The sequence below is a fragment of the Scylla paramamosain genome, chromosome 3, assembly GCF_035594125.1.
Source record: "Scylla paramamosain isolate STU-SP2022 chromosome 3, ASM3559412v1, whole genome shotgun sequence".
Classification (NCBI taxonomy): domain Eukaryota; kingdom Metazoa; phylum Arthropoda; class Malacostraca; order Decapoda; family Portunidae; genus Scylla; species Scylla paramamosain.
Window position 1 is genome coordinate 37,696,502 of NC_087153.1, and position 15,986 is coordinate 37,712,487.

Sequence of the window (15,986 nt, forward strand, 5' to 3'; positions counted from 1 at the left end):
GTGTGTGTGTGTTTAAGATTTAAAGGAAAACGGGCAGGGAAATTCCCAAAATAAAAGACTGTCGACCCAAAACAAGGGAAGAGGGACATGGGTTTTTCCTACTGGAGTGTTTACTAATACCAGCTTGACACACTCAAGGAACACGGTGTGAGTATAGGTCAGTCAGTCACTGTTATGAGTGGGACCCACAGTAAGATATCAGAGTTAATTACTTTTGTAGAATTTTGCCCTAAGTGGCACAGCTAAAGTCGAGCTCCGCTGCTCCCTGGCAGCTCGGCTCCTTGGTTTAGTAGGATGTTGGGAGCCGTGCTGGTGTAGCCAGGGATAGGTGGTTCATCTGGTACCAATGGTAGCCACTTGTCAAGAGTGGATAATGGTGTTGAAGTAATGGGTATGTGCCGTAATGGTAATGTGTTCGTCATGGCAGTGGGCAGGTTCATCCCACTGTGGACTGGCCTCTGCCACTCCAGATGCAGACCCAGCTCTCCATGGCCAGCAGGGAGGCGTGCCAGGGTCTGGGGGAGTGTTATGCTAACATTATTTTGCAACTCAGCAATTCTATATAATAGGAGACTGTATAACACGAAGTATAATAGTAATGAATTGTATGCTGTTGAAATAGTGTGTTAGGTTAGCTTAGGATTGATTGATGTAGCTTGTCAAATTAATAAATCAGACTGCACTGTAAGGATGTATTTTAGTAAGTGGCACCAAAATGTAAATATTCCTCTCCTATCTCTATAAATCTCACGTAAAATTGCCTTCTTATCCAATACTTGTTATGCTTTTGTCTATTTGATGCAGGAGAAATCTGTAGACTGATGGGAAGGCAGGTTTTAAAACCTAAAGGGCAGAGAAAGGGGACTACTACTTAACAATAGGGAGTTTAGGGTAAAAAAAAAAAATCTAAGATTTTAGTGTGTTTTAAATTAATCTGCCAACTATTTCTTTTAGAAATGTGTGTTTTTTTTCTCTTGACCCCTTTTCACACCCAGCAGGAACTGATGATTTGCAATAAAAATGAGTAACAAATTAACACAAAACACACCTGAACTGACAAGAAGAAAATATTTTTGTCATCACAGATGACACACATAACAGTACATGCTGCTGTTCAGAACCACTCACCTTGACCCCTTGCTACAGAGCATTCCTCTGGCCTCATGCCATAGGGCTGTTAGGTATCAACAAACCAAATCTAACCTAACAGGGAGATTGTCCCCCAACTTGAACCCCTAATCTGACCTAACCAAATGGCGGCTGCATGTTCCTTGACTTCTTAATTAGTGACCAAACCATGATCAGTTTATAAAGACCTCACCTGGCCTCCCCACAAGCTACAGTCACCCTAATACCTCACACACTTCACACTTGTGACAGAACACTGTGTTCACATAAATAGGTTTGGGAATCTTGAGTACTTTCGTAAAATTAGGCAATTTTCACAAAGTAAATGAGAGTAAATCCAGTGCACACAGATTTGTTCAACAGACTGATATAAATTCAGGCACCTCTTCCTTCTCAGATAAAATAAAGGGCTATGATTAGCTGAATTAATCATGCATTTTTCGTATTGGCTTACAGCATTGTCTCCACTCAAAAACTCCAACCATTGTGACCTAGTTTGTTCTGGCACTTAGAAGCTGCTGAACACATCTATGAACACACACCAGCTTCCTCAAGGGGACAGTTGACGACATAATGTCAGATAGATGGGTGTGCTGCTGTCCACAGTAGCATGCCCCAGGAAGCAGTAAAATTTGAAAAATCACTGGTGATGGTTATAATAAATTTGAGATGCATATATATGGTGTTTAAAATGTTCAGAATGAAAAAATCTAGCTTATAAGACAGGTAAGAATTGTGCACAGTGAGATGGGTGTACTTCTTAGTTAATATTGAGGTTTGCTTCCCTGTCTTCCCTCAGTGATCTTAGGAACTTAGTGAAAAGTAGTCTTTGTGTAAGTGAGACAAGAACTAATAATTTCCTTAATGAAGCATAATTATAAAGGACATTCTCATAATCAAATGTAATGTTACATTATAACCTTGTAACCCCTGAACCTAAAGAATAGTTGGCAACATTGCTGTACCTCTCACTGCTACTTATGTTGTCACTATGTTGGTTTCCTACATGTTTTTTTGTTTTTTTTTCAGTTGAAGAAAATCCCATGTTTTAGTACAGAAACAGGAAAGTATGCCTATCAAGGATATTTGTGTTAGCAGTGGAAGAAGAAAGTGCACTGATATGAATTTTCAGGTTAATGCTTGTGGACTTCCCTCAAGACATTGTTCTTTTGCCACACATAACCTTCAGTGATAAGAAATTACCAAGAATTCTCGTTGACATTATCTAAGCTCAAAGAAAATGTACCAGATATTGTTCTAAAACATTGCTGTCTCAAACATTATTGTCTGTACCATTAAAAATAAACTCCAAAAAAGATTTGCAGCTGCACTCTCTCTAGGAAATTTCTGCTAGCCCTTCTTGCATCACTTTTCTCAAAGCCACCACTCTACCTACTACCATCCCAATCCTATACTCTTTCATATAGTCTTCACTTGCCTTTTCCTTCTCTGCTTCCATCTCTGCCCTTATCTAATGTACAACATAGTAAATTTACTTATACCATTATAAGTGCAGATAACTGATGTAAATATTTTTCAGTACCATGGCAACAGAGGAAAAGCAAGAGAGACCTGTCACATACCCATGGCTGAAAGATAAAGTTCTTGGGACAGGAGGCTTTGGCACGGTCACATTATGGCGGCACACCGATACTGGGGAGACGATAGGTGAGCTGTGCTGGACAAATTTCAGTGTTCAGATGAAATAACTGGTACATGCCTAAAATAGTTCTGTGGTAACACATTTTTTTATATACTTTTTTCAGCTCTAAAAAAGTGTCGTTGGGGTACACCTGGCACGGGCACTGAAAATATACTCACTCCTAAGCATGTGGAACGATGGGAGAAAGAAGTGGAAATAATGAATCGACTGAGTCATTCGGCTGTTGTGCGGTGCTTCCAGGTCCCAGCAGAGTTGACGGGCCCTCCAGGAGACCTGCCTATGTTGTGTATGGAGTATTGCAGCTTGGGAGACTTGAGAAAAGTAATTCTTGGCATAATTTTGTTTCTAGTCTTCAGTTTTATAGCACAAAAATGCAGTTTATAAAATATTATGTGATGGATCTTGTGACTAAACCAGGTTTCTAAATATTGTAATATGCTTCATACATTCTTTTCAATCCACAGGTTTTGAACAAACCTGAAAATTGTTGTGGGCTGCGTGAAGCTTCTGTGAGGGCATGCATAAGGGATATAACGGAGGCTGTGGCTTATTTGCACTCAATGAGGATCATCCACAGAGATCTTAAACCAGAAAATATTGTTCTTCAAGATGTTGATGGAAAGGTTAGTCTCTTGGATGAAGAATATATTCTATACATTGTCTTTGATGTTGTATTAGTGTAGAATTTTAAGTATGATACTGTATCTTTGGAAAGAGTGTTGGACTTGAGGGACTTGAGGGAGCAGGACATGGAAGCATGATTGTATTAAACAAGAGGCTGAAGATGCCACCCAGCTTTTTTGGGGGAAATAGCTAGTTATCATACTATTTATTTGTTATATCTCTTTTGCAGATTGTGTACAAACTCATCGATCTTGGATACGCTAAAGAACTAGACCACAGTAGTGTGTGCACTTCCTTTGTGGGCACACTCCAGTACCTGGCACCAGAACTCTTCCTTAGCAAGAGATACACTTGTACTGTTGATTATTGGAGCTTAGGTCTTGTCACACATGAAATCATCACTGGTGTCAGGCCTTTCTTGCCAAACATGACCCCTGTAGAGTGGTGAGTAGCTTTTGTAGTACTAGTGTTGATTCTTGTGTACAAAGACTTGATTGAAAAATTCAGTCTGTGTGATGATGTTTACTGGAGAAATAGTGAAAGAGGTAAAGAAGTTTTGGCTTATGCAAAGATGGAAGTGCAGATGCACACACACACAAAAAAGAAAGTTTTATAATGCTCTTATATGTGATCTATAGGTAATTTTAAGATAATAACATTGGACCAGATATCAGGGATTGGTTGAAGTTAAAACACTCCTTGTACATTCCAACCCTATACTAATTCCTTGATTATTCCATATTTATGTTCATTGTTGTCTCTTATTCTGAGTGATTTTTGTTTCTATTATATTGTACTATTCATATCTTTCTTTGTAGGAAATATTGTTTTTGGTAGTCAGTGAATGTATAAGATGTTAAATTTAAACTTGCCTTACACTTTCAGGATGAAGAGAGTACGAACGAAGCAGTCAAACCACATTTGTGTATATGAAGGTCGAAATGGGGATGTGCAGTTTTCTGCTCATATGTTTCCAGAATCCCATATTTCATCACCATTCAGGTAATTATCAGTTTTCACGTCATCCACATCTCCTAATGTGATCTTTTATAGTGGGGTATCATCCATTGTGGCAGGTTTCAGTAGAAATTCAAATCATGTGGCAAGCAGACAAGTGTGCTGCTAGTGCGTAACATGACCAAAATTTATTGACTAATGTGCCCTGATAAGCAGTGAGCCATGCATAACTGTTCCATGATGTGACATCAGCTGCTTTATGTAGTAAGTCACTATTGATTCTTCTGTCAAATTACAAATTTCTGAATTTCCAATAACTTGTCACCAAATTATGGATTTTCTTAAGTACGTTTTGAAATTTCTTACCCCCATCTAATCTTGTGTTGATTTTTCATCCTGTTACCTGAGGTTTTGATGGAAAACAATGCTTTCATACTAATTTAGCAATAAATAGTAACATATATTGAGACAAAGGGCAAGGTCATTTGCCACTCATAAAGAATTAAGATGATTTACTCTACATCAAAATGTATTTGCAAATGTAGCCTTGCTGCTAAATACCATGCAAGCGCACACACACACACACACACACATACGTGACAATTCTGATATTTTGGCAATTTTTAAAGCATAACACCAGCAGCAGCTAAGGCTGTACTGCTAGTTATGTATTGTATAATGTATATGTAAAGTTGTTTTTATTATTTCATGCAGTGCTTAAATCAATAAAAATTTCTCCAGGCTACGGCTAGAGGAGTGGCTGAGGGTGATGCTAGAGTGGGAACCAGGTGTGAGGGGCCAAGTCCAGGGAGAAGATGGCAGCAAAAAGGTGTTGGCATTCACCATGATTAATGATATTCTCAATAAAAAGGTGAATATAAGATGTATACAAGTGGAGCTGTAGTGTGTTTATCAAGTGCCCTTTTGTAATGTTATTATTTTCCTTTATTTGTGGGAGTGTAATATAGTTGGTGTAATAAATTGGTTTGATGATTGGAAAACAATTAAGATTGAAGGACAGTCATCATATCATTCAATGACTTGTAATCACTCGCATGCTGATTTTCTTTCTTTGCACACTTATATAATTAATTTCTTATGCAAGCTTTTTATTGCAAAGTTACACATTTTAAAGAATAAAGAATCTGCCATCCCCAGGTGAGAAGTGGCAGCAGCAGTCTTCTCAAAGGCTTTTCTTGAAATACAGCAATGAAGGGCTTTTCTTCCTATTTTAAACCAAAAGCCATGTGATGACCCTATGCACTGTAGTGTGGGATGAAAAGTTAGAAAGTTATTAAGTGGTGTTAAATGATGGTGCGGGAAGTAAATATTTCAGAGACTTAAAAGATTTTTGTAAGTTTATTCTTACCTCAATATGTATATTGATTTTTGGATGTGTATTGAAGTGTGTTACTGTAGTGTGTTTGTAATGTTTGCTTTGGAACATTTTTAGTTTATATTGTCACACCACACCATTATTCAGCATATCAGCAGGGGCAATATGTCTACTAAGAAGCAGACTTTTTTTATGGCCAGTCCCTAAAATGGAATGCTTTGGGAAAAAAATGCTCTCAGAACATAATAACATATTGGTATTTGATTTTTCAGATGATCAAAGTATTTGTTGTTGATTTATGCTGTCTGCTGGAGTATGAAGTAACAGAAAGCAGCTCTTTGTCTGAAGTGCAGAAATGGGTGGCTCAGGACAGTGGTGTAGCCATAGAGGATCAGCGACCACTTTTACCAAGAGGTCAGCCTCCTGACCCAACTCGACCAGCCATTCAGTGCTGGGCTCCACCAGTAAGACTTGTTGTTGTTGTTTTGATAAAAATCTTTGAAATTTGAGATTCATGGTATGACCAATTATCAAAGGCATTCTTACAGAAATTTCATAATGTAGTTGTATATGCAAAATACATTCTCCTTAAATATGATTGAATATGCAAAACCATTTTCTTCATGTCTGTCCTTATACATTTGATTTTCTTTGTCTGTAGTATTGTTTAAACTACATAACCAACATAATTAATGTTGTGGATTGTCATTTTCATAAAACAAATTATGTCATAACTGCCTCCATGATATTGGAGAGGAAACATTAGGAAACGTTTTCTCTTCTTACTATTGGAAAACATGTATGAAGTCTGTATAGTGACACTTTTTCATAGTTTAGTGGACAACATAATGCAAAAAAATGTTGAAAATCCACTTGTCCAAGAATCTTTAATTGTTCCTCCTGTGCAGCATGGTGCCCATCCCTCGCCATACACTGCACTGCTTCTCAATTCTAAATAAATAGTTAAAAAAAGCACATTGCAAGTTACATGAATTGACCCCTTTACTGCAATCCCCCACTCTGATGTAGACAAAGCCATGGCCAATATGCCTCACACTGGGGTATCTTATATTATCATTATTATATATTTATTTATTTATTTGTCTTTTATTTATTTATTTTTTTGCTTACCATCATTTACTTCATGTCAAATATGAAATTATATTGTAACACACACACACACACACACACACACACACACACACACACACACACACACACACACACACACACACACACACACACACACACACACAGACAAAAAAAAAAGATAGCATAAGTGAGGAAAGAGTGGTCTGGAGACAGACTCATCACACCACTGCTCTCCCTTGGTGACAGTGTGCTGAGGAAATACTACTTATTTCACTGTACTCCACCTCTTTTTCAGGGCTATAATCTAAGTCATACTCATCTAGAGAGTCTTCTAGTAACTCTTCACTGTGTCTCATACATAGTGTGTCTCTTCAGCTCTACTAAGTGAAGAGAAGCCATTATCCCCAACAAAGGGAGCGAAATATATCAGTCACTTGAGTTGTGGATTGCTAAGTGAAGACCTTAGAAGGAAGGGAGGTGACAGTATTCTCCTTTTAAACTTAAGAATATGATTAGGATCAATTTCTGTGTGAAAAATGGATCCCATAATTGAACTGGCACAGTGTGTAACTTTATGACAAATGATGTCAGTATGTAATGGTTAATTTGTTTGTTTCTCAAGTGTGTTGCCACAACATGGGATCTGAAAAGCCAAGGTCTCCACTCACACCCTGGTGAAATACATCCATATCTTAGTGTGGTACTTGTGTACCACAGTCATTTTGCTTGGTAGCATAAGATTGTTATAAGCATGGTGCACACATACAACAAAACATTACTGCAGTAGTGAAAGGCTTAAAGAAGTTTACCATCTATTTTTGGCAGCTGTTTGCTGCAACTATATTTGCTGTTCCTTATGATTTGCTTGTTATCAGGAACATTCATATTCAGTGTTGATTCATGTGTCTCTTTCTTTGCTTTGTACACGGCTTCATTATTTCTAGATTAAGTAGCCACATATTTTGTGCTACTGCCAGTTTCTTTTCCACTTATGGCTGCATCCAAATTATCATTCTTTCACCTTGATGCTGTATACCTAACCACAAAACTTGGCTGCTGTCCAACAATCCTTTCAATAGAAATTTCTATTGTTCCTATACATACTAGGAAATCTAAAATGATAGTAATGGAGATGATACCATAATGTTATTTTCCTAATGAAGCCATATCTTTCAGCATCAGTATTTAATGGAATTTTATATTTAAAGCATATGTGCTTATTAGGATGAAGATGAGTGGCTGTTGTACATCTTTGCGGAGGGAATGACTCGACCACAAGTGCCTCCTCACTTCCCTCCACTAGTAGAAGCCATGTTACGGGAGCCAAGAACCACAGTGGACTATCAGACCCAGCGAAGGATGTGGTCTCATGCCATGTTCTTCCTTCAGAGAGAGGCACGGCTTCTGGCTCTCCTGATGCAAGCACAGAAGGTGTCAATGTCAGTAAATGCTTCCACATCATTGTATATTCTAATTCATGAATGAGAAAGAAAACAATTATACTGCTTGTCTTAATGCTTATAAATGAACAGATGCCTTACATATGTTGCTATTTGTTCCATGATAATTATCATGTTATAAGAAACATAGCAAAAATTTTTTTATATTTTTAACATTTGTCTTTATGATAATTGTCATGGCAATATTTTTCTTATCTCTATACAGGCTCCATTTGATGTCAGGCCATGCACAGCTCACAAAAACTGGCCAAAGGATGCTCAGTGATATAGCAAAGTTACAAGCCCGCCATCATCTCTTCATGGAGGCTCTCAACACTGACTTGGATTACTATGATGAACAGGCATCTTCTGGAAGGCTTAGTGAGTAGTGTTCAGTATTGTCTGAACGTTCATATCTTATGGATGTATTGTATGTAATCATTTTAGTTTTTCATCAAAATATAAATTTCATTATAAGAATTCACTGTTTTAAGTAAGGTAAGTAGGTAAATGGGAGAAAAACTGATTGTGCACTCAAAGAAGAACACAACTTTATAGCAGTCAAAATTCATCAACAGCAGCTAAGCATGACAGTACTAACCCCCCCCTCACACACACACACTCTCTCTCTCTCTCTCTCTCTCTCTCTCTCTCTCTCTCTCTCTCTCTCTCTCTCTCTCTCTCTCTCTCTCTCTCTCTCTCTCTCTCTCTCTCTCTCTCTCTCTCTCTCTCTCTCTCTCTCTCTCTCTCTCTCTCTCTCTCTCTCTCTCTTAAGAATATAGAAGAAGTCTGGCAGGACCATTAACCAGGGTTTGAATGTATAAATAATAATAATAATAATAATAATAAACGGTTTATTCTTTAGGCAGTCAACAAACTGAAAATGTACATTGGGGGTGGGGAAATACTTGACATTAATCCTAAAGGTGAGTCAAATCTAGAAGAGACTATTGATTGATGGCTCGCACCATGGTGGGAATCGCACTGAGTCTGTACTGGTCCGTACGTGGCACCTTTAGGGGCGTTATCTTATTGTGGTGTCTGGTGGCACGGGTAGGGCGAGGCGCGTATGTGTGTGTGTGTGTGTGTGTGTGTATATATATATATATATATATATATATATATATATATATATATATATATATATATATATATATATATATATATATATATTAATCTATTATGAAGAACTTTCATGATTCAAAATTTTTACAGCATCTGAGAAACTATACAGTGGATGGCGTGATATGGGAGAGATCACCTTGCGGCAAGTGCATGTGGTGGTTGAGCGAGTGCAGCAGCTGGAAGGTTCCCTCACCGCCCTCAACACCCGGATCCTTGAACTCCAGTGCTCGCCTTTTGCTCGTGCAAGATCCAATGACACTTTGGAAAATATGTAAGAAAATATTTCCCTCATTGTTCTTAGCACTGATAGGTTTGCACTACTGATTGAATTATTTATGACCTCTCAACCGTGGAGGAGCTATATTTTGGCTGTGTCCACTGTGCTCTGAGACTTCAATGTAAAAGTAAATAATCATTCACATATTCAGTAATTAGAGTCAAAATGAATACAGAGGTCAAGTATCATGTACCTCATGAAATCAACTTGTGAGAGACTGTTTTATCAACAGCTGTCATTAACAAAAGATGGGAATTGAAATCATTATAATATGATGTTTGTTTGCTTGCTTGGACAAGTGGACTTTGCATATACTACAGTGGCATGTATAAATCAGTATCTGCTTTGTTTTTTCAAGTATATCGGCTGGGGAGGAATTGTACTGCACCATGCGCCGACGGAACAAGGAACAGAGGGCCACAGCTCATGACAACACTGATATGTGCAAATTGCTACTGCAGGCCCTTAGGAAGAGGGATAGGTTACAGCAGGATCTCTTTAAGCATATAGAGTAAGTGACTTGAATCTAATGTGATAACTGATAAAGACTGATAAATTGTTGCTAGTGTAAATGCATTTGTATTCTATATACTGTACTAGACAGACATCCTCTGATGAGGAAGGATAGCCAAGACAAGTCCAAGTAAGTAACTGTATTGTAAATTAGGACATGATCTAAGGCCCTTGTGTAGAATTAATTCTCCACTGTGTGTCTGTGGATTTGTATTTCTTTTCAGAAACTGATGTTTCCATTCTTCTGGTTTTCCTTATTGAGTCTTGGTCACTCTCTTTTAGGGATTTTGGTGAAACTTTTGGTGATGCTTTAGACATATCAGAAGCTTTTGATAGAGTTTGGCACAAAGCTTTGTTTTCCAAACTACACTCCTACGGCTTCTCTCCTTTTCTCTGTAACTTCATCTCAAGTATCCTTTCTGAATATTATGTTGCTGCTGTGGTAGACGGTCACTGTTCTTTTAAGTCTGTTAACAGTAGTGTTCCTCATGGTTCTGTCCTGTCACCCACTCTTCCAGTTATTCATCAGTGATCTAAACCAAACTTCTTGTCCTATCCACTCCTATGCTGATGATACCACCCTACACTTTTCAAAGTCTTTTTCTAGATGTCCAACCCAACAGGAAGTAAACAGCTCACACAGAGAAGCCACAGAACACCCAACTTCTGATCTCTAAAATTTCTGATTGGGATAGAGCAAACTTAGTATTGTTCGGTGCTTCAAAAACTCAATTCCTCCATCTAGCATCTCAATACAATCTTCCAGACAACTATCCCCTCATCTTCAATGTCATTCAACTGTCCCCCTCTTCTACACTGAATATCCTCAGCCTGTTCTTTACTTATAATCTAAACTGGAAACTCCACATCTCATCTCTAGCTAAAACAGTTTCTATGAAGTTAGGCATTCTGAGTCATCTCTGCCAGTTTTTCACACCCCCCCCATGCCCACCAGCTGCTAACTCTGCACAGGGACCTTATTTATCCATGTATGTAGTATGCTTCACATGTTTGGTGGTAATCCATTCATATCGCTATTTTAGCTTTTCGTTTTACCAATTCCTCTCCTCTAACTGACTGTCTTCAAGCTTTTTTTTTTTTATTGCTGCAGTGTTGCATCTCTTGCTATCTTCTACTGCTATTTTAACACTAACTGCTCTTCCAGTCTTAATAATTGCATACTTTTCCTCCTCCAGCAGCCTTGCTGCACAAGACTTTCTCCTTTCTCTCATCCCTATTCTGTCCACCTCTCTAATGCAAGAGTTAACTGGTATTCTCAATCATTCATCTCTTTCTCTGGTAAACTCTGGAACTCCATGCCTGCTTCTGTATTTCCTCCTTCCTATGACTTGGACTCTTTCAAGAGGGAGGTTTCAACGCTTATCTTTTTTTTTTTTTTTATTTATTTTTTTTTATTTTATTTTATTTTTTTTACATCTGTATGAGAACTGGCAATAAGTGGGGTCCTTCCCCCTTTTTTTATTGCCCTTGGCCAGTGGTCCTCTTACATATAAAAAAATAGATAAATGAATAAATCTTTCAGGAAACAAAGTGAGTGTTGCAGTGAGGTGGCTGAATTGTCATCACCCCTGGAAACTGTTTTGGAAGATGCTGCCAGAACTGCCCAGCACATATCATCCCTTCAAAAGCAACGACAGAAGGATATATGGAAAATAATGGAAATAGCTGTATGTATTTTGTTTATTTATTTATTTTTATTAAGAATGACATTCAAACACAATAAAGTTTACTGAAGAAATAGAAGGAAGTACACTTTTATTTTAGATAGTATTTTTACATACTGAAAATCTTTTACTATTGACAGAGCATTTTAGATAATCTTATATCTTGAGGGAAATGCATATGCTTTGCATGCTTTGTGGCTGTGTTGGAATAGAAGTTTCCTATTGTTTCATATGCATTGTGAAAGATGATTAAAAGGGGCAGAGAGAGGGAACCAGGAATTCCCTTCACTACATGTATCTTGTTGAAACTGCTCTTTTTAATGTAATGGAACTTCAGCCTGATATGTAGACAGCTAAATATGTATGGAAAGAGTAAAGTCATGAAGTTTTGAGGAGAGTAGATAGGATTAATGTAGCTTTGAAAGCTAAGTTGCTTGAGCATCTAGGGTTGCAAGTTTCTGTGGATGAAGAAATAGATGTAAAGTTGAGATTTAAAATAGAAGAAGCAGAAAAAAAATATAAGGAGAATCCTTTTGACCAGCACCATGCTGATCATGAGAGGTGCATTCACCAATATTACTGACTACTCAAAAACGCTCTTTCCATCATTTTCAAACTCTTGAAGGTTATCAGAAATTTATAGAGTTATGTTGATGATATGTGCATGTCTTTTTAATTCTAAAGGTGATCATATTTTTCAGATAAACCACAGCCGAAGTGTTGGGAATCCTAGTTCGCTGCCAGCAAATATGCAGCCAATTCCTAATGCCAAGCATTTGGCTAAGAAACCACCCTCTCCTGCAGCCCTCAGTTCTCTCTCTGCATTGCTAGAGAAGTCAGGGAAAGAGGCAGATGCCATTATTGCCGAAAACAGGGCTCTTCGTTGTCAGTGAGTAGTAATTTTGAAAGTTTTGAAGGTCCTAATATTTGTCTTTTTACTGATATATATATATATATATATATATATATATATATATATATATATATATATATATATATATATATATATATATATATATATATATATATATATATATATATATATATATATATTTTTATTTTTTTTTATTTATTTATTTATTTTTTATCATTCTGAATTCTGTAAGGCTTGAATTTATTTATTGTTGGTAAGTACTTATTCATCATAACAGTTATGATTTCCTATTTTGAGGATTATCATTTTGCACTGAGAAGCCCTGCCTCCTGCTATGAGACTCTGCCCCCTTCCTCTGGATTGGCTGAATGTTAGAATACTGCCTGTTGGAAATGGCTAATTATATAATTTATCTTTTACAGAATGGTTGAAATGCTGACTGGAAGTGTGAATTCTACTCTTGTGATTGGTAGTAATAAGATAGGAGATGCAACAGCTCCCTCAGTTCCTGTTGAAGGCCTGCCCACTCCTGGCAGCCCTTCCCATATGGTACACTCTTCATCTCCATCTTCATTGGCTCCTATGAAAAAAGCAGTGGAAACCTCTTTATAGCATGAAAAATAGTCACAATAGTCACCATATCAGGTAATATATGAACAAATTATGCATGTAATTAAACATATATAAGTTTTATACATATGTGTATGAGTAAATAGGGTTCCCTCACACAACTCTTCAAACCTGGTGAAAGGCTATAACTGGTGAGCCTGGTAAACCTAAAGATGTATGGACTTCTCCTTGATTCATTGCCTTGAGGAGAAATATCATTAAATTTGTCAGTGTTTTTACCATGGCTTGCAGCAATGTTGGGCCTGGATGGTTGTTCCATTTCTTACGTTTTGGTGTATTTGTGGGCTACGATTGCTTTGGTAATTTTCATTGGGATTACCTTGAAATATTTATAAGTAAAACAATATAAGTAAGAATATAAAATCTAAAAAGAAGATCAAATGAGTGTGTGGGAATTGGCTCATATTTTGGCAACTGCTGACTCTTAACTAAGGGCATTAATACACATCTTACCTTGTTCTCATCTGGATCCAGTTAAAAATATAAGTATTAGCCTCAGACACACAAAACTGTTTTGTTTACTTTAGTTAATTATGAGTGCATGTGTTTAAATCCAAACCTGACATTATACTAACCATAAAAGGCAGCCATGAAATAAGGATTTCCATTGATTCTTGAGAGTGAATATTTGACATCTGTGATTGGTAAGGGACGACATGATTTGGTGGCTCTCTCAATAAGGAATCTGAGTTCCTTGACTTCATGTTGTGATAAAAAATTGTAGGTAGTATGTCATTTTAGTTCCATTGATTAAGCTACTCATGCATAACTACTATAGATCATGTAGTGTCCAGCATTCATTGGCAGTTTGAGTATCATTATAAAAATTGGTGTTGGTTTCACAGTGTTTTCTATTTAATTATTTTCAATTGCCATCCTTTATGATATTACTGCTTTGTTTTAAGACCACCTACTTTCCTGTGGATCCATAACATTAAGTACAGTAATGATGGGTTTTATCATGATTATCTTTGTAGTAAAACTTAACCATAGTCAGTGTGCATGCAAGCATAGAGGCCGCAGCTCAGGAGGATTACTGGAATACATATTTTTTTATGTGAAAGATAAATTGTGAAAAGGAAAAATTTATTACTATATCATTATGCAAGGTCAAGTAGTCAGTAGCAAAAGATGTTACAACTTTGTTGTTCCAGCAAATTTGTAATCTTATTATACTTATAATACATCCATAAGCTGGTATTGCTGCATACCATTCACTTAGTACTGTAATAGGTTATCAGCAGTTTGATATTAACCACTGATGACAATATTGTGCCTTTTTAAAAAGAATAATGCTACAGGAATAGCTTATGGTAGGTAATTAAATAAGTTTATGTATGGAAATACAAAACCAGAAGATTCATACTTAAAGGTATTTAGAATGGTGATTTTTTTATTTATATCTTGTCTGTATTAAAAACAACTTCATCTGAAAATGTAAAAAAAAAAAAAAGGCACAATATGATTTTTTGGGGCAGGGAAGAGGGAAGGACATGGTCTGTATTAAGGTGCTACTTTGGCTTGTTATCTACCTGTCATGAACCTTCTTTGGTATGCAATCTACACTTTATATTGTGATCTACAATAAGAAAAGTTGTACTCATCGAGAACAAAGAAAAAACTTTGCCTAGTTTTGAGAAAAAGTGTCTGGTTAGAGAGTCTGAAGCATCAGTGGAATGTCTGTTCTAGTGTTGAAGTTCAAAGAAGAGACTGTGAGACACTTCATCCAATTATTCAGAGAGAGGTCGCTGAAGCCTCAATAATCCATTCCAACGACTGGCTAGTTTACTCTAATTTCAACAACTCATACTTCATCATTTTTCCATAAATCATCAGCAATATTATGTCAATTCTAACATCAGAGCTCATACTCAAGGAACTGAAAGATCCTAGCTTGATGTGAAGATTCGTATATTGAAAATAATTTGAGGCATCAATCAAAGAGCATTTCAATCTCACTGAGACTACTTATGTTGGGAATGATGAGAAAAGAAGCTCCTGACCTCTATTCAGCATTTTTAGCTGATGTACTGTATGTTCTGTTCATTGCTAGAATATGAATAAAAGAAAATTTTTTAATATTTCAGTTACATTTTCTCTATGTTATATATCATTCCAAAATAAAAAAAATTGTACAGTGTAGATATTTTTTCCTTGTAGATAACAAGCCAAAGTAGATATTTTTTCCCTGTAGATAACAAGCCAAAGTAGCACCCATATTAAAATGGTACAACCTTTGTCATTACTATGCTTATGATTGTTGTTCTTATTATGACTTATTATAATTCTGTTTTGCTACATTTCAGGTCTGTCTGCATATGAATATATCCACTTGCTGCCTGTATTTGGAGGTGCCATTTGTTTTACTGCGATTTCTACAATGAGAGTTCTTGCATTTTACATTTAATGCATTATTGAGAGTATAGTAAAATTATTGTAATGCGTTTAGTATTGCTTACATTTTTGTTTAAAATGTCTGCAACGTCAATCTGTCTGTATGGTATGTGTATATACTATAACAAGGTGATCTTGCTATGGGTTGTTATCTAGTCATTTTATACTAAAACAAAGCTACTAATAAACTATATGAATAGATATTTATTTGCAGTTTATTATTGTATCACTATATATACACAAGTCATA

At 36.6% G+C, this 15,986-nt stretch overlaps 1 protein-coding gene across 3 annotated transcripts; it reads left to right on the forward strand.

Annotated features, from left to right (window-relative positions):
- Window positions 1–15,944, forward strand: LOC135094968 (inhibitor of nuclear factor kappa-B kinase subunit beta-like). Of its 3 annotated transcripts, none has more exons than XM_063995517.1 (16): window positions 1–147; window positions 2,669–2,796; window positions 2,895–3,112; window positions 3,256–3,414; window positions 3,645–3,859; window positions 4,301–4,417; window positions 5,114–5,243; window positions 5,981–6,172; window positions 8,025–8,239; window positions 8,466–8,620; window positions 9,455–9,635; window positions 10,000–10,152; window positions 11,698–11,842; window positions 12,541–12,728; window positions 13,136–13,358; window positions 15,650–15,944. In XM_063995517.1, the coding sequence occupies exons 2-15, from the start codon at window positions 2,673–2,675 to the stop codon at window positions 13,323–13,325; spliced, it is 2,382 nt and encodes a 793-aa protein (XP_063851587.1). In that variant the 5' UTR covers window positions 1–147; window positions 2,669–2,672; the 3' UTR covers window positions 13,326–13,358; window positions 15,650–15,944. The 3 variants fall into 3 exon arrangements, with proteins under 3 accessions (XP_063851587.1, XP_063851595.1, XP_063851605.1); XM_063995525.1 differs by having other exon boundaries at window positions 27–157; XM_063995535.1 differs by lacking the exon at window positions 1–147 and adding an exon at window positions 251–391.
- Window positions 15,945–15,986: the final 42 nt, after the last annotated feature.